A 25,295-nucleotide genomic window follows, 5' to 3' on the forward strand; every position below is an offset into this window, starting at 1 on the left:
TTGGCTCTGGCTGGAGAGAGCCCCTCCAACGAACAAACCGTCTCTCTTCTCCAAGAAGGGCAAACCTTCCCACCTATTTTTGAGGTTTTTCGGGCCCAAGAAAATTTACTGTTGTATTATACTCCCTGGAATGCTTAGTGCAGTGATCTGTGCACCGTAAGCTCTTACTAAATAGGTTGGAATGAATGTCCGCTTGCCCAGTCTCTCCCTCCCACTTCTCTGTGCGCGTTTCACCTTTCCCTCCATCCCTTCGTCCCTCTTTCCTCCCAGCAGAGATAATAATAATGATAGCAGCGTGGCTCAGTGGAAAGAGCCCGGGTTTGGGAGTTAGAAGTCGTGGGTTCTAATCCCAGCTCCACCCCTTGTCAGCAGTGTGACTTTGGGCAGTTCACTTAATTTCTTTGTGCCTCAGTTACCTCATCTGTAAAATGGGGATGAAGCCTGTGAGCCCCACTTGGAACAACCTGATCTTCTTATATCCTCCCCAGCGCTTAGTACTTCACACATAATAAGTGCTTAACAAATGCCATCATCATCATTATTGTTATTATTAATGGTAATTGTTAAGCACTCACTATGCACTAAGCACTGTTCTAAGCACTGATGGCAGTTAGTGCAATGACTTTCCTTCTTCCTCTAGGAGCGTGACCACATCCTTTTTGCCCAGCAGATATAATAATAATAGTAATAATAATAGTATTTGTTAAGCACTCGCTATGCGCTAAGCACTGTTCTAAGCGCTGATGGCAGTTCGTGCAGGGGCTTTCCTCCTTCCTCTAGGAGCGGGACCGCATCCTTTTTTGCCCAGCAGATATAATAATAATAATAATACCCATAGTCATGATAGTATTTGTTAAACGCTCGCTATGTGCTAAGCACTGTTCTAAGCGCTGATGGCAGTTGGGGCAGGGGCTTTCCTTCCTCTAGGAGCGAGACCGCATCGTTTTAGCCCAGCGTATATAATAATAATGATAATCATAATCATGATAGTATTGTTAAGCGCTCGCTATGTGCTAAGCACTGTTCTAAGCGCTGATGGCAGTTGGGGCAAGGACTTTCTTTCCTCTAGGAGCGAGACCGCATCTTTTTTGCCCAGCAGATATAATAATAATAAAAATGATAGTAAATGTGAAGCACTCGTTATGTGCTAAGCACTGTTTTAAGCGCTGATGGCAGTTGGGGTAGGGACTTTCCTTTAGGGGGAGAGACCGCATCCTTTCAGCCCAGCGCGGGGACCGCGGCCGGAGAGGGAGGGGAGGAGAGGAGAAGAGGAGGAGAAGAGGAGGAGGAGAGGAGAAGCGGAGGTGGTGGAGGAGGAGGAGAGGCGAAGAGGAGGAGAAGGAGGAAGAGAAGAGGAAAAGAGGAGGAGGAGGAGAAGAGGAGGAGGAGAAGAGGAGGAGGAGAAGAGGAGCAGGAGGAGAAGAGGAGGAGGAGGAGGAGAGGAGGAGGAGAAGAGGAAAAGAGGAGGAGGAGGAGAAGAGGAGGAGGAGAGGAGGAGGAGGAGGAGAGGAGGAGGAGAAGAGGAAAAGAGGAGGAGGAGGAGAAGAGGAGGAGGAGAGGAGGAGGAGAAGAGGAAAAGAGGAGGAGGAGGAGGAGAGGAGGAGGAGAAGAGGAAAAGAGGAGGAGGAGGAGGAGAGGAGAAGAGGAGGAGGAGGAAAGGAGGAGGAGGAGGAGAAGAGAAGGAGGAGGAAGAGGAGGAGGAGGAGGAAGAGGAGGAGGAGGAGGAAAGGAGGAGAAGGAGGAGGAAGGCAGTGCGGCGGGCGAGGTGTCCCGGGGACAAGGTGTGGGTCTCCGCCGGTGATTGGCCCGGGGCACCGGAGCGGCGGGGCGACGTCACCCTCTGTCCCCTCCCCCTTGGCAATGTCTCCAGCCTGCTGCATTCCCAACTTAAGCATTTATTCCACTGGGATAGAGGAGGCTGGAGCGAGCCCTGCCACCGGGAAAAACACACTCACACACACACATACACACAAAAAAACCACACACCATGGCTGGGATTTTCTATTTCATCGTCTTTTCGCTTCTCTTTGGGATTTGCAACGGGGTGACCGGTTCTCGGATATATCCCGCGAATGAAGGTGAGAGCTTTTAGGAGGTTTTATTTATTTTTTTTAATTGGGGGGGTGGGTACCGCCTTGTCCGGGGTCGTGCTGGGCGATGAAGGGATGGGCCCCGGGGGGAGCCCTGCGATGGAGAGCCCTTGGTGTGACCTTTGACCTTTGGGAGAGACCCGGGAAGGGGGCTTTTTTAGGGGGGGGATTGATGGGGGGGGAAAGGACAGGCTCCCGGGAGACCCAGAATTGGGGCCCGTTGCGGGTCAGCTTAAGTTTGAAGAGCGAGAGGGGCCAAAGTTCAGGACCATCTGCAAATCGGGACGGGATCAATTTTTTCCAGGGGCCGGGGCTAGGGCTCTGCCCCCGGACCTAAGAAATAAAGCTTCTAATAATAATAATGCTGATATTTCTTAAACGCTTACTATGTGCCGAGCACTGGTCTCAGCGCTGGGGGAGAAGCAGGGTCGTCAGGTTGTCCCACTCGGGGCTCCCGGTCTTCATCCCCATTTTCCAGGTGGGGAAACTGAGGCACAGAGAAGTGAAGTGACTGGCCCAAAGTCACCCAGCTGCCAGGTGGCGGAGCCGGGATTAGAACCCACGACCTCTGACTCCCCAGCCCGGGCTCTTTCCGTATTTGTTAAGCGCTTACTATGGGCTGAGCGCTGCTCTAAGCTTATAATCATCATGCCAGCGCCGAGCCGAGGGGAAAAAGGGGGGGCTTTCAATTCTCCTTCATTCATTCAGTGGTATTTATGGACCGTTGACCCTGTGCGGAGCACCGTACTAAGCGCTGGGGAAAGATCATCTCTCTTTCCCCAGCGCTCCGCACAAAGTAAGAGCTCAACCAAAACGCTTGATTGATACAATGCAGCAATGAAGGGAGACGAGCCCCTGCCCAGGCCGAGCTGACCGGTGTCCGAAAGGTGCGAGGACCAAATCTGATCCGGGTTTGATCCTTGCCTTTCTTGACCACCACCACGGCGACGACCATAATAGCCTCTTTAGGATGGAGAGGAAAAAGGGGGTGGGAAAAATTAAAGAAAAAAAGAGAGGGATCGATGGATGCTGTTTCTTCCTCGGCCGCCCCAAAGTTTCTTGGCCGCTCGCTCGTCCGGGCTAAGGAGCTGCTGGATAATAATAATAATGATGTCGGTATTTGTTAAGCCCTTACTATGTGCCGAGCATTGTTCTAAGCGCTGGGGTAGATAGAGGGTCATCAGGTTGACCCACATGAGTCTCAGAGACTTCCTCCCCTTTTTAGAGAGGAGGGAACTGAGGCACCGAGAAGTGAAGTGACTTGCCCAAAGTCACACAGCTGATAGGTGGCGGAGCCGGGATTAGAACCCATGACCCCGAACTCCTAAAGCCGGGCTCTTGCCGCTGAGCCACGCATCCCTGCGTACAGTGGTATTTAGTGAGCGCTTCTTCTGTGCAGAGCACCGTGCTGGAGGGAGAGGGAGACCTGATTTCGTAGGGATAGAATAATAATAACGATGATGATGGTGTTTGTTAAGCACTTACTATGTGCCAAGCACTGTTCTAAGCGCTGGTGTAGATACGAGGCAATCAGCTTGTCCCATGTGAGGCTCATAGTCTCCTCCCTCCCCGCGTTTTTCAGATGAGAACACTGAGGCCCAGAGAAGTGAAGTGACTTGCCCAAAGTCACCCAGCTGATAAGTGGAAGGGGGGGGGGGATTAGAACCCACGACCTCTGACTCTCAAGCCCGGGCTCTTTCCACTGCTTCTCTATGCCCGGCCCCACTTCCCCTTCATCCCCATCCCGACCGACACCCGCAAGGAAACGAGCAATTCCGCATAAAAAATACCCTCAGTAGTATTTTCACTGCCGGTTTGGGCTGGACCGCAGCTACAGTGACCCCTAAAATCCTCCCCGAGGAGGACCCGGGGAGTCGGAGGAGAGTTTTCCCTTTCCAAATCCCCCTTTCCCTCCGGCTGCACCCACCCTCACCCCGACCTTGAGCTCGCCCGGTCCCTCTCTCTGGGGCATCTCGGAGGGCGGCTGGGAGGAGGCGGCCTGGGCCGTCCGGGGAGGCCTTCGTTCGTGTAGTCGTTCATTTAGACGTCTGTAGTGAGCGCTTACTGTCTGCACAGCGCTGGTCTAAGCGCTTGGGAAGTACAATGCAGCAATAGAGACAATCCCTGCGCACAACGGTGATGTCTGTAGTTCTCAGCTGGAAAGGCAAGACGTGTGTGTGTGTGCGTGCGTGTCAGTTATTGGGCAGGGATTGTCTCTATCTGTTGCCGAATTGTCCATTCCAAGCGCTTAGTACAGTGCTCTGCACATAGTAAGAGCTCAATAAATACTATTGAATGAATGTGTGTGTGTGTGTGCAAGTGAAAGAAATTAAGAGGAAAAATATCCGACTAGGAAGAGATGGCAATCAACTGGACCCTCGTGTCCATCCCATCTTTCCCGCCAGGGTAACGATCATCCAGCATCTCTCCATCTGTTAATTTAACTTATTTGCTCCTATCAGGAGGGAGAGGCCGCGGGAAAATCGCGAGGGGGATCAAATGCCACAAGTCACATAGTCTTGGCTAGATGCCAAAGCATCATCAGCTAGGCTGGCCCTCGGGGAGAACCGTGCACACCTGCACGGGAGGGTGGGGGGAGAGATGTGCTTCCTTTTCACCTTCTTTTGGTCCCTCGGCTCTTCTGGAGCCCCCTGAGTCGGGGCCATTCGTTCGTTCAATCCTATTGATTGAGCACTGAACTAAGCGTTTAGGGCCATCGCCCACCCCGACCTCGCCCAACTCACCCGCGGATTTGATCGCTCATCCCAGGAGACGGCGTCCTGCCGGCCTAGACGCAGTCTCTTTTTTTTCTGTGGTTTTTTTTTTCCTTCTCCCCCCCTTTTTTTTAAGTGCTGAACTTGGGAGCCATGAATTAGCTACAGATTAAAAAAAAAAAACCCGCTTTCAGGTCCGTTCACTGCTGCTGCAGAAACCGTTGCACCCCTCCTTTTCCACTCTCCCCCCCCATCTCCGGCCCCCCAGCATTTTTCCTAAATTAATTCATTTTGTTGCTTCTTTTGATTCGCCTCACGTCTTCTTTTCTCCCCCCCTTTTGCCCTGCTCTCCCCCCTTCCCCCTTTTTCTTTTTTGTAAATTGGGCTGCATTGTTCCCTTTGTTTCCTTAATCCACCTTACTTTAATCCAAATGGATGTAGCCTGCTTTTCTCTAGGAAAGAAGGGGAAAGGGGGGAAGTTAGGGACGGGCAGCCGGGGATCCAGGAAGATAACTATATTTTAAAACGTGGTTAAATGTACTTAAAATATCACTGTGATGCAGATTCCTAAGAGAAAAGGATTGATTTTTATTAAAAAAAGGGATTTTTCTTTTTTGGTTGTAAGAATTCAGGTGCAATTTATGTAACCTAAATTTAGGTGAAGGCTGCCTACTTTGACAAAATTGCTATGCAACCCATCCAATCCCCCTAAGTGGCCCAGTTGGTCAGTTAATAATCCTGTGTTTCCTTTTAGGTGGGCCTTTGATTTATTCATTGTAAACTATATTATATCCTTAGGACTTCCAGATTTGCTAGCATTCTCTAGGAAAAAGATCGGAAGAGTTGGAGGAATCCATTGCTTTAGTATGATCAAGGCAACTGTACTCGTTTCTTTCCCAAAGAGAACAGGAGCAATTCCTTGCTTTCTTCATGATGCTTTTCTTTATACCTCAGTTTCATGTAGCACACTCACGTACGATTACTGAAATTATATTCAATTCCAAAAATTCAGACTCTTGTTTCTCCTAAAATGTGAAAAAAAATCAATAAAACTATCCTCATCGAAATATGAAGGTAACCTATTACTGTTTTCAGTGCTGTGGATGTTACCCACCTATCTTGTGACATTGTTATCAAGGGAGTCTTCCTCTAGTTTGAAACTCATTTTCTTAAGTTAACACAGGCTCACATGCACATTTTGTTATGTTAAGCAGCAGAGAATGGTTGAGGAAGATAAACATTTCATTAGGACTTTGGGGAATCTTTTTTTGAATCTGAAGCTCTGCCTTGCCTTTCTCAAAAGTTAGCTGAAACTTGTAAAAATGACTACAGTTCTGCTCTCTGCCACTTGGTGATGTACAATGTATGCATCTATTACTTTTGAACTTGATAACTGCTTTATACTTCTTTGCTTTTCTGCATTTCATGTTGAATTTTTCATTTGTAAACAAAATAGATTAACAGCAGGCTTTTGGAGGAATTTTGACTGCTAGGCAAGTTAAACAAATAAAAAATTGCAGATTTAAAGTGGAGAAGAGATCGAGTGAATAATGATTATTTACATAACTGAAACAAAGTTTGACTGTAGATCAGAGTTGGATGAACTCCTCTTCCCACATATGGAAACGTTCAAGCAAGTAGTTTCTCAATATTGGTTTTTAGTGATTGGAAATTAATCTATTTTTCTTTCTTTTTTTTTTTTTCAGTTACCTTGCTGGATTCCAGATCAGTTCAGGGAGAGCTTGGATGGATAGCAAGTCCTTTAGAAGGAGGGGTAAGTTCTGAATTACTATCTGATTAAAAGGGTAAAAAAAGAAGTGATTAGTAAGTTTCTGGAGAGTCCTAATGGCTCGATTATTGTTGATTGTGGTGAGGAGGTCAGATTTCCTCCATGGCCTATGAAGTGAATTACGCTTTGTTGGAGAAATCCTATACTCCCCTTGGCTTGTTCTGTCACGGAAGAACTGGAAAGCAAAAGGGCAGAAAGGGGTTTAAAATTAGGAAATTGGCTGAGGCCTGAATTTAGATTCCTGTTTAAAACTAAAATAATGGCAAGAAATGCGATTGGGGAACACATTTGTATGTAGCCGTGGAAGACCTGACAGGGTCAACTCTAGAGCAATTGTTGTTCTGCTCCCAGATTAAGAAAATTGATAAACAACTATAGATGGGGGAAGACATATGTGATTACGCAAGAGCAGGTTCAGTTCTGAGTATATGCAGCATGAATGCTTTCTGTTTCACTATCACAATCCCAAATCAATGGTGTTTCTTTCTATACTGTGGGAAAGCCATCTGAACTCATGCCAGAGGCGTGTCTTAAGCAGAAACATCCCAACAGCCTGAGTTTGCGCATTGTTTGTACTGAATGAAAAGTGAAGAGATCTGGACCTGGGCCTAAGGGGCTAGAGTAGTATATTATTGTATAGGTCTCACTTTAATAAAAAAAAAATTACTGTTTACCTCAGTGTTTTGAAGGCCTTCTGATGTAGATGTAGTAAATGGAATAACATGAATGATGATTTTTTTTTTCCTGGTCACTGTAAACAGATAGAAAAACATTAGGACTGCACATCTGGATTTTCACAATTTAAAATTAAACAATTGGCACTACTTAATATTTCTACAGGTACTCAAACTATCGCTAAAGTTCAGTGATTCAAAACAGGGGGTTAACAGTTTAGAAGGTTTACCAGATTCTAGCACCGAGGGAATGAGGCACATGGATTTATGTGTCCTATTGCACATGGATATGATTTACTTTAAAAAAAAAAAGATGGCAAGAGAAAGAAATATTATTAGAATCTGAGATGTTGAACTATTTCTTTAAGGTGATTACAAATTTGATCTTTGAATTAGTCATATGACGGGAAAACGTAGAGTATTGTCTTGGCTTATTGGTGGCTGTTTAAATTTGATTGCAATTCAAGTTTGCCTGTGTCAGAGCTCACTCATTTAGCTCTCAAACCATTTTGTAAAGGCAGAAAGGGATTGCCACGCCCACGGCAGTGTAGGACAGGTTGTATTCACTGCCTGTGACTGGCAGTGGCTCTCATCCTCAGACTGGGGAAAAGCTACAGCTTTGTCTCAGTGAAACTCAGACTTCTCGTTACTCCTGTACTCTGGAAAGGTCACTGATTAAGCCAGACTTTTTTTTCTACTGCTGCTTTAAAAGTGGCTACCAAATTTAAGGCTGAAGGCGCCGGTGCACCGTTCAATCATTTCATCCTGGATCTCCCTCCTTGAAAGCTGCTATCATGTAGGAGGAGCAAATGAATTTGGTTTTGCACTGGGCTGGACTAGTTTCACCTAATCTCTAGTGTGAGTTTCATATGAGAATAGTGAAGCACGGAGCAGGATAAAGAATAGCCAAAAGATGGAGTGCTTCAAAACCTTTTACAGTGTGCTGAAGGTTAATATGAAATATACCAACAGAACACCCTGTCATTTTTTTCTAAGTACAAAATTTTCTCAACTTTCTGGTCTTCTTTGGAAATTGGTATCATCTATTTTGTAAAACTCATAACTATTTTATGGATTCCAGAAAGGCAGCACTTTATGAGTTAATAGCAAATCCTGGAGATGAAAATTTACTAGTGGATAGAACTAGCTATTAGTGAATATACAGCAGCCCTGGAGGAATCCATGTATTGAATTATAAAATTAATTAATGATCTGCCTTATGCACTGAAAGGTTTATATTACATCATATGAAGCTATGGGAAGAATTTGATTTTAAAAGGTAAACCAGTCTGGAAAGAAGAGTGTACCTGACCTGAACAGCTCAGTGGTATATTTGTGGTGGCAACATTTTATATCTTTATAAACAGGACATTTAAGTAAGTTTAGATAAGCAAAATAAGCCACCTTTAATGGTTTTGTTAATGAAAAAAAGTGATTTGAAACAAACATTCAACAAAATGGGTAGAAAACTAAGCCTCTACCATTTCATTTGTCTTCTTTTCTTGTACCCTCTCAAGTGCTTAGTACTTACCCTGCACACAGTAAGCGCTCAATTAAAACCATTGATTGATTGACTGATTGGAAGAAAAGAGTATCAGAAGATAAGGGCAATGGAAAAACATGGTCTCCAAGGCCAAGTTATTACCCTAACCAAATTTAATGGCCATAGAAAATTAAAAGATTCTGTCCAGTTACTAAGACAGCATTGTACTTTATACTGATGGATGGTTTTAAAACATTGCCCTTGCTCTGAGATGGAATGACATGCTTAGTTTTGATTCAGGGGTCTAGACTGGAATATTAATTTCAAAGAATATATACGAAATGAGGAAAATACTACAGTACTGGTGATTCACTTTCACTGTCAAATGTCATATACGAATGAACAGAAATGTAGATTCATCCTGGCGCTTTTCCCCAACTAAAACAGCACTTTTATGGGGATAACAAATGACTAGAAAATAGAATACAATATTATGTATCACAACCTCTTATATGATAACATTTTAGTGAATCAAGGCAGTACCTTCAATAAAAAAAGAAGAATTCATAGGGAATCTTTAGAAGTTACTTCTGTGTCCTCTGGCAGGGAAAGTCCTTTATGTCCTACAATTTTTTAATGCCTTATTCTCCTCTACTTTTCGTCCTTCTTCTTTTCTTCAGGATTCTTTTGTTAGGAAGGAAAAAGAAAGAATGAAAAAAAGCCTGCCATCATTCCTTTTCTGCATCATTTCTTAATTTCCCCATGGTCAGAGCAATCATTTCCATTGCTTGTGTCTAATAATTTAACTAAATGCACAAATAAATTGAGTGAGCACATTGGGGACAGTCTTTGAAATGCTACTGAGCTTTCTTAAATTTCAACATTTCAAGAGAAGAAAATTCACAAACTTTTACTTGCAGTAATTGCATTTGAAGTTTGATAGATCATTACAATAAACGATATTAGCGATCTTAGTCTTTAAAGTTTAACCGTTCATTTCCTAGCACTGAACTCTCCCAAGCACTTGGTTCAGTGTACTGCACGTAGTAAGTGCTCAGTAACTACGGTTGATTGATTAGAATGGGTTGAAACATATATATAACATATATATATATTTAACTGGAAGTCAGTATGCTTCCCCCACCCTCTCTCCCTTCCAAAGTCTGGCATTTTTAGGTATTAGAGAGAAAGGTTCTAATAGGAATACTTCTTTCTAATTAACTCTGAATTGTCTTCCTTTGGCACGTTCCTGCCCTTAGTTTGCTAGTCTGTGCTTAGCTGTTGAAAAAATACACGTAATTGGAATTCAGTAATCTGAACCATCGCCATTCAAAATTTAAGGTGTTGTAATAGGTGAGTTTAGTGTAGGAGCTCTCCAGAAAGAGCTGTTTAATCAGATCAATCCAATAACAAGAGTCCCCTATAAAAGGCTGGCAGAGTCTCTGGTGCTCCGTCAATCAATGAAAATAATAAAATATGTTTAACTACGAAGACATTCTCATTTCTTGTGGTGATTGGGTTCAGGAACTTGTTGGAGGGTCCTAGTATTCGCAATGCCTGGACTTAATGACCGTTCTGTGGTACTGAAAAGAAAATTAGTGTGTTACCAAGGAGGAACGATTTTCTGTCAATGCTTTAATGTGACTTCACAAATGATGCATCTCCCTTTGAATTTTCACAGTGGGAGGAAGTGAGCATTATGGATGAGAAAAATACTCCAATACGCACCTACCAAGTCTGCAATGTGATGGAGCCCAGCCAGAACAATTGGCTACGAACTGATTGGATTCCCCGCGAAGGGGCTCAGAGGGTGTATATCGAGATTAAATTCACACTGAGAGACTGCAACAGCCTGCCAGGTGTCATGGGAACCTGTAAGGAGACCTTCAATCTTTACTACTACGAATCAAACAACGATAAAGAACGCTTCATCAGAGAAAGTCAGTTTGCTAAAATCGACACCATCGCTGCCGATGAAAGCTTCACCCAAGTGGACATTGGTGACCGGATCATGAAATTAAACACCGAAATCCGTGACGTGGGGCCATTGAGCAAGAAAGGGTTTTACCTGGCTTTTCAGGATGTTGGGGCCTGCATTGCCCTGGTATCCGTGCGGGTGTTCTACAAGAAGTGCCCACTGACAGTTCGCAACCTGGCTCAGTTTCCCGACACCGTCACCGGGGCTGACACATCCTCCCTAGTGGAGGTCCGAGGCTCCTGTGTTAATAACTCAGAAGAGAAGGATGTTCCAAAGATGTATTGTGGGGCAGATGGTGAATGGTTGGTGCCTATTGGCAACTGTGTGTGCAATGCTGGGCACGAAGAGCGCAATGGAGAATGTCAAGGTAGGACCAGCCATGTTCTACTTTTCGTTAGGGCTTAGTGCGTATAATTGAATCAGAGATGAGACTAGATGGAGTAAAGCCAGTAATTAGCCGCCCCTGGGATGTGGTGGGACAGAGGGGTTCTAATGAGCAACTCCAATAGCTCCAGGTGGCAGGGCTAAGTCTTGGATAATACTGACAAAATAAATGATGCTACTATAATCAGCAGAAGGCCAAACACATTTGCTAACAGGCACTTAGCTCTGAATTGGCTTGATGTGCCCTCTGAAATGCGAATAAATTCACTGAAGAAACATTCTTAACTCATCCTTATTTAAAGTGAAAGGCTATTTTTCCAACGGGCTTTTTCTCCTCAAAGAGGCTTGATGCAGTACAGCAAAGAAATGCACTGAAGAGAACTTGGAAGTCTTATCATGTGCTATATTTATTTTCCATATAGGTTGTATAGCAATCCTACTTGTTATATTCAGTTGTATTAACTGAGCGCTTTACTGTTTGCAGATCACTGTACCAAGAGCTTGATATATGTTAATAGTCTGCAAAGACTGATTCATTTTGATGACTGTCGACTTTCTACTTTACCAGTTTTCAGTGATTCATTAAATAATTTTGAAACATTAGAGATAGGGGATTCTTGGGTTGCAAATTTTTTAGCTATTTTCTGATGCTTTCGAGAAGGACTGAAAGTCATATTTATACTAGTTCAAATAAAGGTGTAAAACTGACTAGAAAAGTAATATTTTTCTCTCAAATTGGACAAGAAAGAGAGTGGCCTAGTGAATAGAGCATGGGCCTGGGAGTCAGGACTTGGCTTCTAATCCTGGCTCTGCCTCTTGTCGGCTGTGTGACCTTGGGCAAATCACTTAACATCTCTGTGCCTCAGTTATCTCATCTATAAAATGGGGATTAAGACTGTGAGCTCCCTATGACGCAGGGACTGTATCTAACCTGATCTATCCCAGTGTTCAGTACAGTTCCTGGTACATAGTAAGTGCCTAAAAAAACCATAAAAAAGTTCCACTCTGATACTTATTATATTAAATGTTTTATAAGTGAATGAATATTGTTATTATCATTACTGTTATTCTCTTTTATGTTGGAAAGCAGTTGGCAACTAATACCTAAACAATATATTTGGGCTGAACAAGAAATCAGGTTCTCTCCAGCTTGATGAACTTAAATCAAACAATGGAACAAAAGTATCTCTCAGACTTACACCAATGAAGAAGAAGTATTTGTGTCTGAGGAGCTGAAGTAAATGTGAAAATTAAAGTACATTCAAAGTAAAGCAATAAATTACTCTTGCTAAATGAGTAATTTTTAAAATATTAGTTAAACCAATGAAGAACCCAGGATTCATTGCTTTTTAGACTCAAGTGAGAAGCAGCGTGGCGCAGTGGAAAGAGCACGGGCTTTGGAGTCAGGGCTCATGAGTTCGAATCCCAGCTCTGCCACTTGTCAGCTGTGTGACTGTGGGCAAGTCACTTAACTTCTCTGTGCCTCAGTTCCCTCATCTGTAAAATGGGGATTAAGACTGTGAGCCCCACGTGGGACAACCTGATTCCCCTGTGTTTACCCCAGCGCTTAGAACAGTGCTCTGCACATAGTAAGCGCTTAACAAATACCAACATTATTAGAAGAGAGTATTTCTGGATATCTGTGACATAACCAGAACATTTTTATTTCAACCATACAGGAGTAGATTTTTTCTCTGTGGTTTTACTTACTTATTTCAGACCAGAAAAATATGAATAATCAACATTTGTAATAATAACAGATATACTAGCCATTAATAACAAAGTGTTGCAGCAACTCATTTTTCTAGATCTATTACTCGGTAGGATGATTGGACAAGTTCTCCCAGTTTTGCAAATCATCTCCTTTTTCTTTTGTCTAGTAATTTTAAATCCTTTGGCTAATAATTCAAATTTTGACAGTGATAATAGAAATAGAACACTTGTCTACTTTTTCTATTGACCCAGGGGAACAAGAGGTAGTTTGCATTATAAAATCCCACTAAAATCTGGATTCCTTGGTATCATTATTCTGTCCTTGAATTAACAGCTGCAGACCAATCTTCTTTATTCCGGTATTTTTGTTAGGAGAAGCATAAGCACATCTTATCAGCACCTAAATTACAATATTCACAATGAAAATTGAAAAATGAACAGTACAGTGACAGCACACCACATTTAAAGTAAATTACTCTGTCTTTTCTCTTTCTGTAAGACAGGGGCCTTAAACATCTTTATATGTCAAGAACCATGTAAAACATTGGCTCCCACTTCTTGCTAAATGTTCTCTTGCTCTCTTGTGTATCTGATGCCATTGATTTTTCAATTGTCACGGAGCCCAATAACTCATTTATTGTTATATGTGAGGCTCTTTGACATTTTTATATTCCAAATTAGGTGGAGAGAGGAGAAAAAGATGAACGGGAAAGTGAATGGAGGGGAAATTGGACTCTTGGATGATTTATTTTATTGAAATAATCATTGCTATTCTGGGAGTATTTTAGGGGCAGGCCTTAGGCCCATAGGTCTGACATTAGTAATCAATTGTATTTATTGTATTTATTGAGAGCCTACTGTGTGCAGAGCACTATACTAAGCACTTGGGAGAGTGCAGTGTAACCAAGTTGGTAGACATGTTCCCTGCCCATAGCGAGCCTTTCTTGACTCAACTCAGTACTTATCATTCGATCAATCAGTTAATCAATAATATTTATTGAGCGCTTACTGTGGGCAGAACGCTGTACTAAGTGCTTGGGAGAGTACAGTAGAACAATATAACGGAGTTGGTAGACACGGTTCCTGCCCACAACAAGCTTACTGGGGGGAATTTATGCATTTAGACATTTCTCAGTAAACTACCCTTTATAAAGATGATTCAGAGTTTTTCCAAAGAAGTCATTCTGAAAGCAATATCCATCTGGGGATTTAGGAAGGGCAGTTTTAGAATAGGTTGTAAGCTCCCTGAAGGTAGGGAACAATTTAACTTGCTTTTATTAGTCTTTCCTGTATGTTTGGTGCAAAGCTTCACACTCAGTGGTGGTCACTTAATTCTGTCGATTAGAAGTATGTTCAGCCATCTTTTCAGTCTTGACACATTTTTGGAAGGATGTTTCAGTCCTCCTGAAGCTGCTCCTGAACCTTTTGTGGAGAGCACAAATCTTGCTGGCTCTTAATGCTCCAGACCACCTGATCCCTGACTAATTTTCAATCAATCAATCACATTTATTGGGCAGTAATAATAATAATAATTGTGGTAATTTGTTAAGCATTCAGTATGCGCCATGCACTGTTCTAAGAGATGGGGTAGATACAAGGTAATCAGTTTGGACACAATCCCTGTCTGACATGGGGCTCACACTCTTAATCCCCATTTTACAGATGAGGTCACTGAGGTACAGAGAAATTAAATGACTTGCCCAAGGTCACACAGCAGACAGGTGGTGGAGCCGGGATTAGTACCCAGGTCCTCTGACTCCCAGGCCCATGCTCTTTCCACTAGGCCATGATGTTTCTCAGCACCATGTACTGAACACTGTACTAAGGCCTTGGGAGAGAATAATATGATAGTTCCCTGCCCATAAGAAGTTCACAATCTAGAAGGCAACCAGACATTAAAATAAATTACAGTGTGTGTGTAAATGCTGATGGGCTGAAGGTGGGGTGAATAAAGGATATAAGTGCAAGGGTTATTGTAGAAGGGAAATGGAGTAGGGTAAGTGAGGGCTTCCTTGCGGAAAGCCTCTTGGAGATGTGATTTTAATAAGGCTTTGAAGGTGGGGAGAGGGATGGTCTTCTGTATATGAATGAGGAGGGAATTCCAGGCCAGAGGCAGGATGTGGATGAGGGGTTGGCCTTGAGACAGAGGAGAACAGAGTACGTTGCTGTTAGAGGAGCAAAGCCATCATGCTGGGTTGTAGTAGGAAATTAGCATAGTAAAATAGGAGGGGGGAAAATGAATAAGTGCTTTAAAACCAAGGGCAAGGAGTTTCTGTTTGATGCAGACATATCTCATGCATTCAGACATATAATAATAATAATGTTGGTATTTGTTAAGTGCTTACTATGTGCAGAGCACTGTTCTAAGTGCTGGAGTAGATACAGGGTAATCAGGTTGTCCCATGTGAGACTCACAGTCTTAATCCCCATTTTACAGATGAGGTAACTGAGGCACAGAGAAGTTAAGTGATTTGCCCACAGTCACACATATCTTACAACCCTTCTGAGCAGCTTCAAGACCTTACTCTTCCTGGGGGATTAAGTGGAGCAAGTGATAGCCTTGGTTTCTTACATTTGACTTCAGCCTTTCTTAGGCCATACTGCTCTCTCTTGGTCTGGAAAACCCCTAGGGGTCTTGGCTGATTATAGCTCCGTCCTGTCCTCTCTGAAGAGTTCTGATGGATTGAGGGTCCCCTGGAGGCTTTAGATAGGCCCAGCCACATTCCTTTAATAATATTAATTGTGGCAATTATTATGTGCTCACTATGTGCTAAGCACTGCACTAAATGGTGGTGTAGATACAAGTAATCTGATCTGGTCCCACATTGGACTCACAGTCTACGGCAGAGGGAGAAGAGCCATTGATTCTGATTTCCCATTTTATAGAGGAGGAAACAGGTACAGAAAAGTGAATTGACTGCCCAGGGTCAAACAGCAGGCAGATGGCAGAGGTAGAATGACAATCCAGGTCCCCTGACACCTGGGCATGGGCTCTTTCCACTAGACCATGCTACTTTAAATTTGACTGTACTCTCCCATGATCTTAATAGGGTGTTTTGCACCTGATACGCTCTCAATAAATATCATTGTTAATTGGTTAGAACCTTGAGGGTTCTTCAGATCAACTACATCATTGCCTAGTGGATAGAGCATGGCCTGGGAGCAGAAGGACCTCGGTTCTTATCCCGACTCCACCACTTGCCTGGTATGTGACCTTGAGCAAGTCAGTTGACTTCTCGGTGCCTCAGTTACCTCATCTGTAAAATGGGGATTAAGACTGCCACCCCCATGTCCAACATGATTTGCTTGTAACCACCCCATCACTTAGTACAGTGCCTGACACATACTAAGTATAAATACCACAATTATTATTATTATTAACTATAGCTCCCTAGGGATTGCTTGAACCTGGCCCAGAACCTGGCCCCAAGGTTTATATGTGTCTCTGGGAGGGTGCTTAGGTATACTAAAACAGTCCAAGAACCCAGGGCAGACTTCTACAATGGAAACCAAACACTGAAATCAAAGTATATCTTGCCAAGTGGGCTCACTGTATTTGAAGTGTTGGTGGATTTTGAGTTTTGTTTTTCCATCATTCCCAAATCAAGGTCACAACTATCCAGAAACTTTTTTGAAGGGGTAGGTTATAGTTAAGTCTATTCTCCATTGGGATCCTATGAGGCCGAGGTTAAGGTGAATGTTGCATCGGACGAGCCAAATCAATTTTCCATACTTTTCATATTCCCATTGATATTTTTGTTTAGCCAGTTTCCTTTAATTCACGGTTTTGTGGAACAGAATAAATTTCCCTATTGAATGACTTGGGTGAAATGATCTGAGGCAGACATGAGACAGGGTAAAGAGAGCCGAAGAAAACCTATAAAGGAGCATTGGCCTAGGGTTGAAAGTTTGGAAGTGTGTTCCTCCCCAATTGTGTTTTCAATGGGATGACAGTGGAAGAAGAAATACAAGGAGAGGTGAAAGGTCACCTGCTTCCTCATCCATCTTCCTTTGGTGCTCCTGAGGTCAGAGTAAAGATTGATTAAGATCTTAAGGACTTTGACAAAAGATTGGGGGGCAGAAGTGGTCCAGACAGTTTGGGGGCTGGGGCATCTTATAGTGTGAGACCTAACCCTCATCGTCTGATGGAGTATTCAGGGAACTTTAGGGGATAGAACTACATTTCCTTTTGCCATTTTCACCCCTCAGTAGTACACGCTAAAGGAGGCAGGAATCAAGAGACATGTCACGAGTTTACAAGGAGACAGTTGCTTTGCCTTCCAGAGCAACTGCAAGTTCATTTCAGCTTCATTTCTTGAATAACATTTTCTGAAATGATTTTGTTCAGTCACAGTGAAACAACAAAAAAGCATTAAGAAACTCTTATGCCCTCTCAAGGAGAATGTATGACTGGAGTTAACAACATTTTGAACTTGCAGAGAGTACGGTGCTGAGGATAATTGTTTTGTTGCGACCTTGTCATCCTGTCAGGAAAAAGGAAAAGAAATTCACCTCAAACCTTTTTCTGTTCAGTAAATGTTCCAGATGTAATGTAGTGTTTTTTCATTGCCATGAAAATATGAGGCAGTTTTAAAGGGGCTAAAAGGCAAAAACAAACTGCTCTTCAACCAGTTGTTTTCTATTTCAGTTAAAAATGATGAAGCTTCCTCTTGGGAGTTATAGGAAGTTACCTTTTTGTTTCTAAACTATATTAATAACCAACATTTTTGGAGCAAGTTCAAAATAAATACTACTGATGAAAGAAGTAGTAATTTTGGTGACACATTATAATTACCAAGATAATTCTGATTTTAGAACAGTCCAGTGACATAGAAATTTATTTTTGCAGAAAAGTATTCTAATTAAAAAAAAAAAAATTATGACTGAATATGGTCCAGGTTATATTTAGTTACACTACATCACAAGGAAATAAATTTTTTGTTGAAAAAATGACAATATAAAATAATTGCATTGGTATTGAAAATGATAATTTTAGAATTGTGAAACCAAGTTCCAATTTCATGTTCTTTGAGAAACAGAGACCAGAGATTTTTGACCTGTTTTCCTAATGCATTGTTTTAGGATTCAGAAGTACTAGAGAAAATAGGAAGATGTCGAAAATCTAGTCTCTGGAGGGTATTGTTTTATATCCTTGCTATTTTTTTTCTATCTCTGCTAACTGTGGGCTAGAGAAGCAGTCATCTGAATGATATATCTATTTTTCTCTCTGTGGCTATTGAGCAAAGCTGTGTTGATTGAGAAGCAATTCATTTTATATATAAAAAAGGGATTCAATGTGTCGTCCTTCAGTTACATTTCTTTTACACTCCCTACAGTAGAGATTTTTGTAGAGATCTTATTGATGCCTATTTTGACTGCATAAAAAGATATCACAGCAAATACCAAGGAATAAGAACTTTGAGTTCCTCCCTTTAAAATGTATCAAATTATTATATTCTAAGCCAATTCTTTGTCGCCTTTGAGGGAACCCTGAGTATTTAAACTCACGAAAATAGCTTGCTAAAACATGAGGTGTGGAGAGGTCTGCCTTGACTAGAAATCAGTTACAAAGCTAGGCTGGGCAGTGTTTCTTCTTGTTACCAGAGCTGTTCTGTTTTTTTTTTTTAAAGGCTAACTTTGTACATTACTTTTGTGAGTTATACTTATTTTGTGCAGTTGGAATTCAGACATTTGAAGGACACACGTTCCATTCTAGAAAATATTTCTCTGCTTGTTTCGATTCAGCCCTAGACATGATAATACTTCACTTCTTATGTTGGTGTGCCTTCATGGTTTTGAGATTGCAAGATAACCATGTTTAGGTTCTCTTAAAATCATATTTAAATCATTCATCTAAAAAAAATCTTTAGAATTTGATGGCTCTGCACATGAACCAAATTTCCTTTATGTTAGTGAAACTGACACATTTTCATCTAAATGAAATTAAATCTTTGCCACAAGAAATATCAGAATGTGTTTCTAAGAATTTAAGCCTACTTCTTTTGCCTATTTTATACAATTAATATATAGGCAATCCACTCTTAGATTATTTATTGATATGTACCGGTTTTAAGTGCCATTGATCTGGGCCCAATTACATGGTCTTCTAAACTTCTGTTGCTCTAGGGAGAAGAACAAACTTCACTGCATCCTTTTGTGTTTCTGTCCTTTGAATTTTTTGTAGAATAAAATTCCTCTCATTGTATCTCATCTTATCCGTGTCATCCTTTAGCTGTATTTTGTTGGGAGCAGGTGAGATCACCCAGTTTAAGGATTTCAGATAATTAACACTCCCATGCCTCGATGGGCATTTTATGAATATTCAGAGGCTATTTCACCTCCATGAGAAGCATGCATGTCTCTCCCCTTTGCTGCCCTCCTATTAGAGCTTCAGAAAGTTTTCAGTCATGAATGGGGATTGTCAGCTGCTTGGCCAGTGTTCTTTTTGCATGCAGCAGATTCCTCATTTGCATATTTTGTATGCACCCTCATGCAAAGCAGCACACCCATTTCCCCCTTTCACAAAGGAGATAAGAGCTTCCTCTGGGAATCCCAGCCAAAACCTCCTTCTCCTTATGCCTAGCTCAATGATTTGGATTTCATGCAAATTAAGCCCGTTTGATTTGAATGCTTTGTTTAAAACCTAGAGGTAGTGGGGAGGGGAGGGAGGGTGTATTATTTGCCCAGGACTCTTTTTGTGCCTCAGTTCCCTGCTTTGCCCATACGGCTGGCTGTCATTCTCTCCTGCTTGATCTGCAAAACAAATGGGGCCCATTGCTCATTTCAGTTTGACCTTTTGGGAAAGAGCTGCACATTGGTGACACTCCCAGCCTCCTTGGGCAGTGACTACTTTGATGTTCGTATGAATTTTAGGAAAGAAATTACCCAGATTCTGCTGGAAAGTAATGCAAGTATCCACCAGGGATACTTAAAGCCAATGGGAAAGTGGAAGGCAGAGATTTAAAGAAAGTTCAGAAAGTTCCTCACCAAAATGGAAACCTGAATAGTTTAGCATGAAACTCTATTTGGGTGGGTGGAGGTAAGAATTATAGTAACTTTTGGGTGGATGAACACTATTGTAATCAGTCTTTTCACTTAGGACATCTGTCTATCCACATTTTAATGACACATATGTATATATAGGAAAGTAGCATGGACCACCAGAAAAGGCCAGGATGAGGGAGTCAGAGGACTGGGTTCTAATCTTGGCTCCCCCTCTTTGCTGTGTGACCTTGGACAAGTCACTTAACTTCTCTATGCCTTAGTTTCCCTCATCTGAAAAGTTCTATTCCCTCCAATTTGGACCCTGATTTCCAGGTGGGCTTTTGATTATCTTGTATCTACCCAGCACTTAGTACAGTGCTTGGAACATAATAAGCACTTAACAAGTATCATAATAGTAATGATATTAATGGTCATCATCATCATCAACAGATTTTTACATTTAAATTTACCTTCATTTCCCCCACCCCCAATTTTCCTCAGCACTGCCTTTTGCCTGCATTAGAATATCCCTTCTGCTCATCAAGTGCTTCCAAAATGCAAACTTGTTTAGGCTGGATTTGTGGAAAAGTTTATTGATTTAAGTTGGGACACATGCAATGTACAGGTATTGCTTTCCCCCCCACCAAACTGTTTTTATTCTTCTGTCTTAAAAATCAGCCAGATGGTGGGAGGAGGGCAACAGCCATATACATTCTACACATAAACAGAAGAGGATTCCGCTCAAAGGTTTTGAAGTCCAATTAGTTTTGAGCTCAAAGTTAATTTCACAGGGCAGAAAGTGGCATGGCAACGGATTCCGTGACATAATTAAGCAGAGGTAAGGTCAGTTAAAACAACATTGAAACGTGCAAAAGCTTTGGTTTAGCCAAACATGTCTGACAGAGTTGGATGGCGCTGTTCAAAGTCCATTTGGGATGGATTATTAGGATTAAAGAACACCAGAAGTCACTCTATGCATGGTATGCGCTTTGGTGTCATTAGTTCGATGAGAAAATTCAGCTGCTTATCTGTCTCAGGTTTCGAGGGGTAGATTTAAGTAGACCCACACTTCTCCAAGGTGATCTCACTAACCTTTTCTTAATATGTTACAGATCTCAAATTGCTCAAAATGCTTAAAATACCATTTGAAGTTAGCTGATTGATAATTGTCATTTCCTCCTGTGTGCAGATATTTTCCGTGGCAGCAGTACAAAGCTTCAGTACAGTGTCTTAATTATCCAGATAATCCTGTTTGCTTGTATTTTTAAACTATGAAGCACGGGGTAATTATTTCATTCTTAATAGAAGGCAAATGGCAATGTAAACAATAATTAGTATGTTAGACTAATGTGCTTCAAAGCAAATTGAATTTTTTCAAAGTGTTCAGCATGAAATCCCATAAAGCTAACAATTTGGTGGCAAGGGTGGAAAAAAAATCTCTGTCTTGTTCATATTTTATGGCGTTATCTCTTCATGGTTTGTTTCAGTGAATAACAGTTTGACCCAATGAAATTGCCTGCTCCAAAGCCAAATGCCTCCTGAACAATTGATTCCCTGCTGTTTGCCATTTGGCTGTGCTCTCCCATGGCTTCAGATTGGTTCTTTGTCTGGTTAGGCTCCAGAGGGTCAGAGGTTAACAGAATACTGATTTTTCTTCCATAATACCAAAGCAGGTAAATATGGGCAAATCCTGGGCTTAGTTAATACCCAGTTCAGCTTGGAATGTTTTTTCTCTGGGGCTTTTGTCCAGAAGGATTTAGGAATTTCACAACTACTGTTTCCATAGTAAATTCTTCATAAACTTATGAGCATTCTCTTCTATACAACTTCTTCTATTAACTACCAGTCAAGTCTAATATCCCTAGAAATGCATAACAAAAGCTGAGATTGCTGCTTTTGATGAATTATTTTTTTCAAGCCTAAATTGGAAGTACTGTGGTCTTTGCAATCTTAAAATAATCATGTCTTTTTGTCATTTCTATTCTTATGTTTCATTGATTTATTAATTTAATAGCTGATAACACAGTCACTTTAATAATATTACTGTTACACTTTTTGGAGTTTAGCCTTCATGGTGTATTCCCATCAGAGGTGTAATGAAATGAACAATCAGCTTTATTTCCCATTATCACACTTTAAGGAAAGACTTGAACATTCATCAGCATCAACGCTGTTAATGAATTACAACAGTTTAATTACAGCTAGTTTAATTTTTATCCCAAGAAGAGCAGGTGGCTGAAAAAAGAAACATCAATACAACTTTTCAACAGGTTACGGGCTTTTTTTAAAATTGAACTTTTTCATTTGGATGCATGCCATTTTAAGGGGACCAAACATTCTTTTTGCCCCGCATACTTCCTGACAGTGTTGACTCCGTCTTTCCATGCACCAAATGTACCTGGAAAAAGTTCGAGAAAACAACCACCACATTACGTGATGAACGTGGTGCTTGAATTCACTTGTTTTCCATGTTGTTTTCTCTGGTTGAAAAAAAAATCTCTACTATGAAAACGGTTTCTTTCTGAAGTGTACAGTCTGGCAATGACTGAAATAGTTCCTGGGCAATTTAGCATGTTAAAAGAATTGGATCAATATCTTCCCCTCTCCCCTCCCCCAAACACTCTCTCTTTAGTAGGGAGAATGTGAATTCATTCCATCGTATTTATTGAGCGCTTACCGTGTCCAGACCACTGTACTAAGCGCTTGAAGGGTGGAAGGAGGCTCTTGAGAGATGTGCCAATATGTTTCAAGGGGACTGTCAAGGTTGATCCAGTGCCCAGACAGTTTCTAGGATGGTCATTTGAAAATGGATGCAAGGGAAATTGACAACTTCTGGAGAGCTCCGGCAGTTCATGTAATTATGGAGAGGATTAGAGAAAAGTGTTGGGAGAAATGGGAGATCAATACAAGGGCACTAGTTGAAGGAACTTATCTTTAGCTGTTAAAGCACTCAGTTTTGTAACACCCTGTGCATAGAGAGGATTCTTTTTTAGGGGTATGTAAACCCTAATATAGAAAAAAGAGAAGCAAAAAGATTCAAACTTACTGAATTCATACATTTCCAAACAGTCAGCAGTGAAATGTTTTCCCTACTTAATTAGCTGTAAAGGTGCTAATTCTCAAGTGGTAGAAGTTGTGGTTTCACTAGTACATCTTTCTTAACAAAATTATATTAAGGAACTATATCTGGAAAGACATCTTCATTCAGTGTTCATTTATAAGCAGCATGGCTCAGTGGCAAGAGCCCGGGCTTGGGAGTCACAGGTCATGGATTCAAGTCCCAGCTCTGTTACTTGTCAGGTGTGGGACTGTGGGCAAGTCACTTCACTTCTCTGGGCCTCAGTTCCCTCATCTGCAAAATGGGGATGAAGACTGTGAGCTTCATGTAGGACAACCTCATTACCCTGTATCTACCCCAGCGCTTAGAACAGTGCTCTGCACATAGTAAGTGCTTAACTAATACCAGCATTATCATTATTATTATTATTATGGAACTTTTTTTGCAAGGAGAACATCAACAATTCTAAACAGCCAAGATCTTTGGAGTTTAATAAAGGGAAGGAAATGACTTGGTGGTTGAAGACAGGACGGCATAGTTACTTAGACTTGGACCACTGAAAAGTAACATTTATTGGCGTTTTGGAACAAGCTCCCCAAAAGAGTGCTGCCTCACACTTAAATAACTTACTTTTTTTCATAAGCAATTTCCACTACACAAATTGAGAGTCGGTTCAGTCTCACACTGCTAAAGATCTCATTGGCTAGACAGACTCTATTCCACCCACCCAAACAACCATGACTCTGGTCCAGATCAAATCAGCTTCATTAATTCAATCGTGTTGATTGAGTGTTTACTTTCTGCAGAGACTGTACTAAGTGCTTGGAAAGTACAGTTCGGCAACAGATAGAGACATTCCCTACAGAACAACGGGCTTCCTTGCCTTTCCTTTTCCAATCTGTATTGCGTGGTGCTGTATGGATCTTCTTCTTGGCACATCTCTCTCCATTCCTCAAACATCCTCCACTAGGCTTCTGCTGTTCTCCACATCAATCCAAAACTTCTCATACCCAAGCTTCAAAGCTTTCAACCAACCCACCTCCTCTTACAAATCACTTTTCTTCACCCACTACTCCCCAGTTCAGTGTATTCAGTGTATTCATTCCTTCCAACTCACCTTCTGTTCCCAGAGGCCTGTAGCTCCCTCTTCCAAATCTGACAGACTTTGTCCTCCTATTTCAAAGTCCTTCCCCTCAAACTCTGTCTCCTCCAAGCCTTCACTGATTACCTCTAACAGCCGAAGTCATACAAATCTACCAGCCTCTTCAGCACTTTTAAACTTATTTATACCCATTACGTGCAAGCTTGAACATATGTTAGTGCAAATATATTTTCAGTTATCTGTTTTGATTATTTTATACGTAAATATTTTTACCTATATCTCCCCAGTTAAACCGTAAACTTCTTTTGGTCAGAAAATGTGTCTCTTCTGTTTGATCTTCCAATCACTTAATTGGCACTCAATTAATACTATTACTACTATTATTATTACTACTGACTTGGGGACTTCCTCAAACATGGAAAGCAAAAAATTTATTCTAATTTTTAACATTTCAAATATAGGCTTACAAAATGGTGTCCTATAGCAGTGACTATCAAAGTTAACATTCCAATAAATCAACAAATCACATTTCATTCAGGATCCACTGCATGTAGAGCACTGTACTGAGTACTTGGAGAATTAGGTAGAATTAAAAGACAGAGTGTTTGCCCCCCAGAAGCTTACAGTCTATTAGGGGAGTCAGGCACAAAATAATTTACAGATAGGAAGCAAAAGGGAGTGGGGAGATGGATATGTGGAGGAGTAAATGCTTAAGTAGCTGAGTATATGAGTCAGTATGAGTTATAGAAATACTATGGGTGATTATATGCACATTAAGTGTGGAGGTGGTGCAAAGGTGATGAAAAGGTAATTGGGGAAAAGAATAATTTATCAGGAAAGACCTCCAGCATAAGGTGGGATTTCATTTTTCAGAAGTGATTTCAAGTTGGGCTGTGAGCAAGGAGTAAGGGGTGGGAGAGATGAGAACAAAGTACAGTGAATGAGTAAATAGAATAGTTGGAGAAGAGCTAAGAGTGTAACTGGAATGCAGTATGTGAAAAGAATGGTTAAGTCAGAGGGAGTAGACTGGCTGCCTTAAAGCCAATGGTCAGGAGTTTCTGCTTGGTACTGAGAGGAATAAATAACCATTTCAGATTTTTCAGAAGTGGGAGTATGCAAGAAGAGTGACATTTTAGAAACAGTAATCCAGCAAGCAGTGTAAATTGAAGGGATAAAGGAGAGAGACTCCGGGCAGAGAGACCAAAGAAGAGGCTGATAACAGAAGACTAGTCAAGCTATGATAAGGGCCTAGACTCAGGTGATAGCCTTTTAGGTGGAGAGGAAAAGGCAGGTTGGGGTAACTCTGTGGAGGAAAAACAACTTCAC

General features: G+C 41.6%; 1 protein-coding gene across 1 annotated transcript in view; it reads left to right on the top strand.

Moving 5' to 3' along the window:
* The first annotated feature begins 1,878 nt into the window (after positions 1-1,878).
* EPHA4 (EPH receptor A4) overlaps positions 1,879-25,295 on the top strand; it is a 146,923-nt gene continuing 123,506 nt past the window's right edge. Inside the window, 3 exon segments of the mRNA XM_001506000.4 lie at positions 1,879-2,078; positions 6,511-6,578; positions 10,432-11,095. Coding sequence (XP_001506050.2) covers positions 1,988-2,078; positions 6,511-6,578; positions 10,432-11,095 — 823 coding nt within the window. The 5' untranslated portion in view covers positions 1,879-1,987.

This window comes from Ornithorhynchus anatinus, chromosome 1 (genome assembly GCF_004115215.2).
Source record: "Ornithorhynchus anatinus isolate Pmale09 chromosome 1, mOrnAna1.pri.v4, whole genome shotgun sequence".
NCBI lineage: Eukaryota > Metazoa > Chordata > Mammalia > Monotremata > Ornithorhynchidae > Ornithorhynchus > Ornithorhynchus anatinus.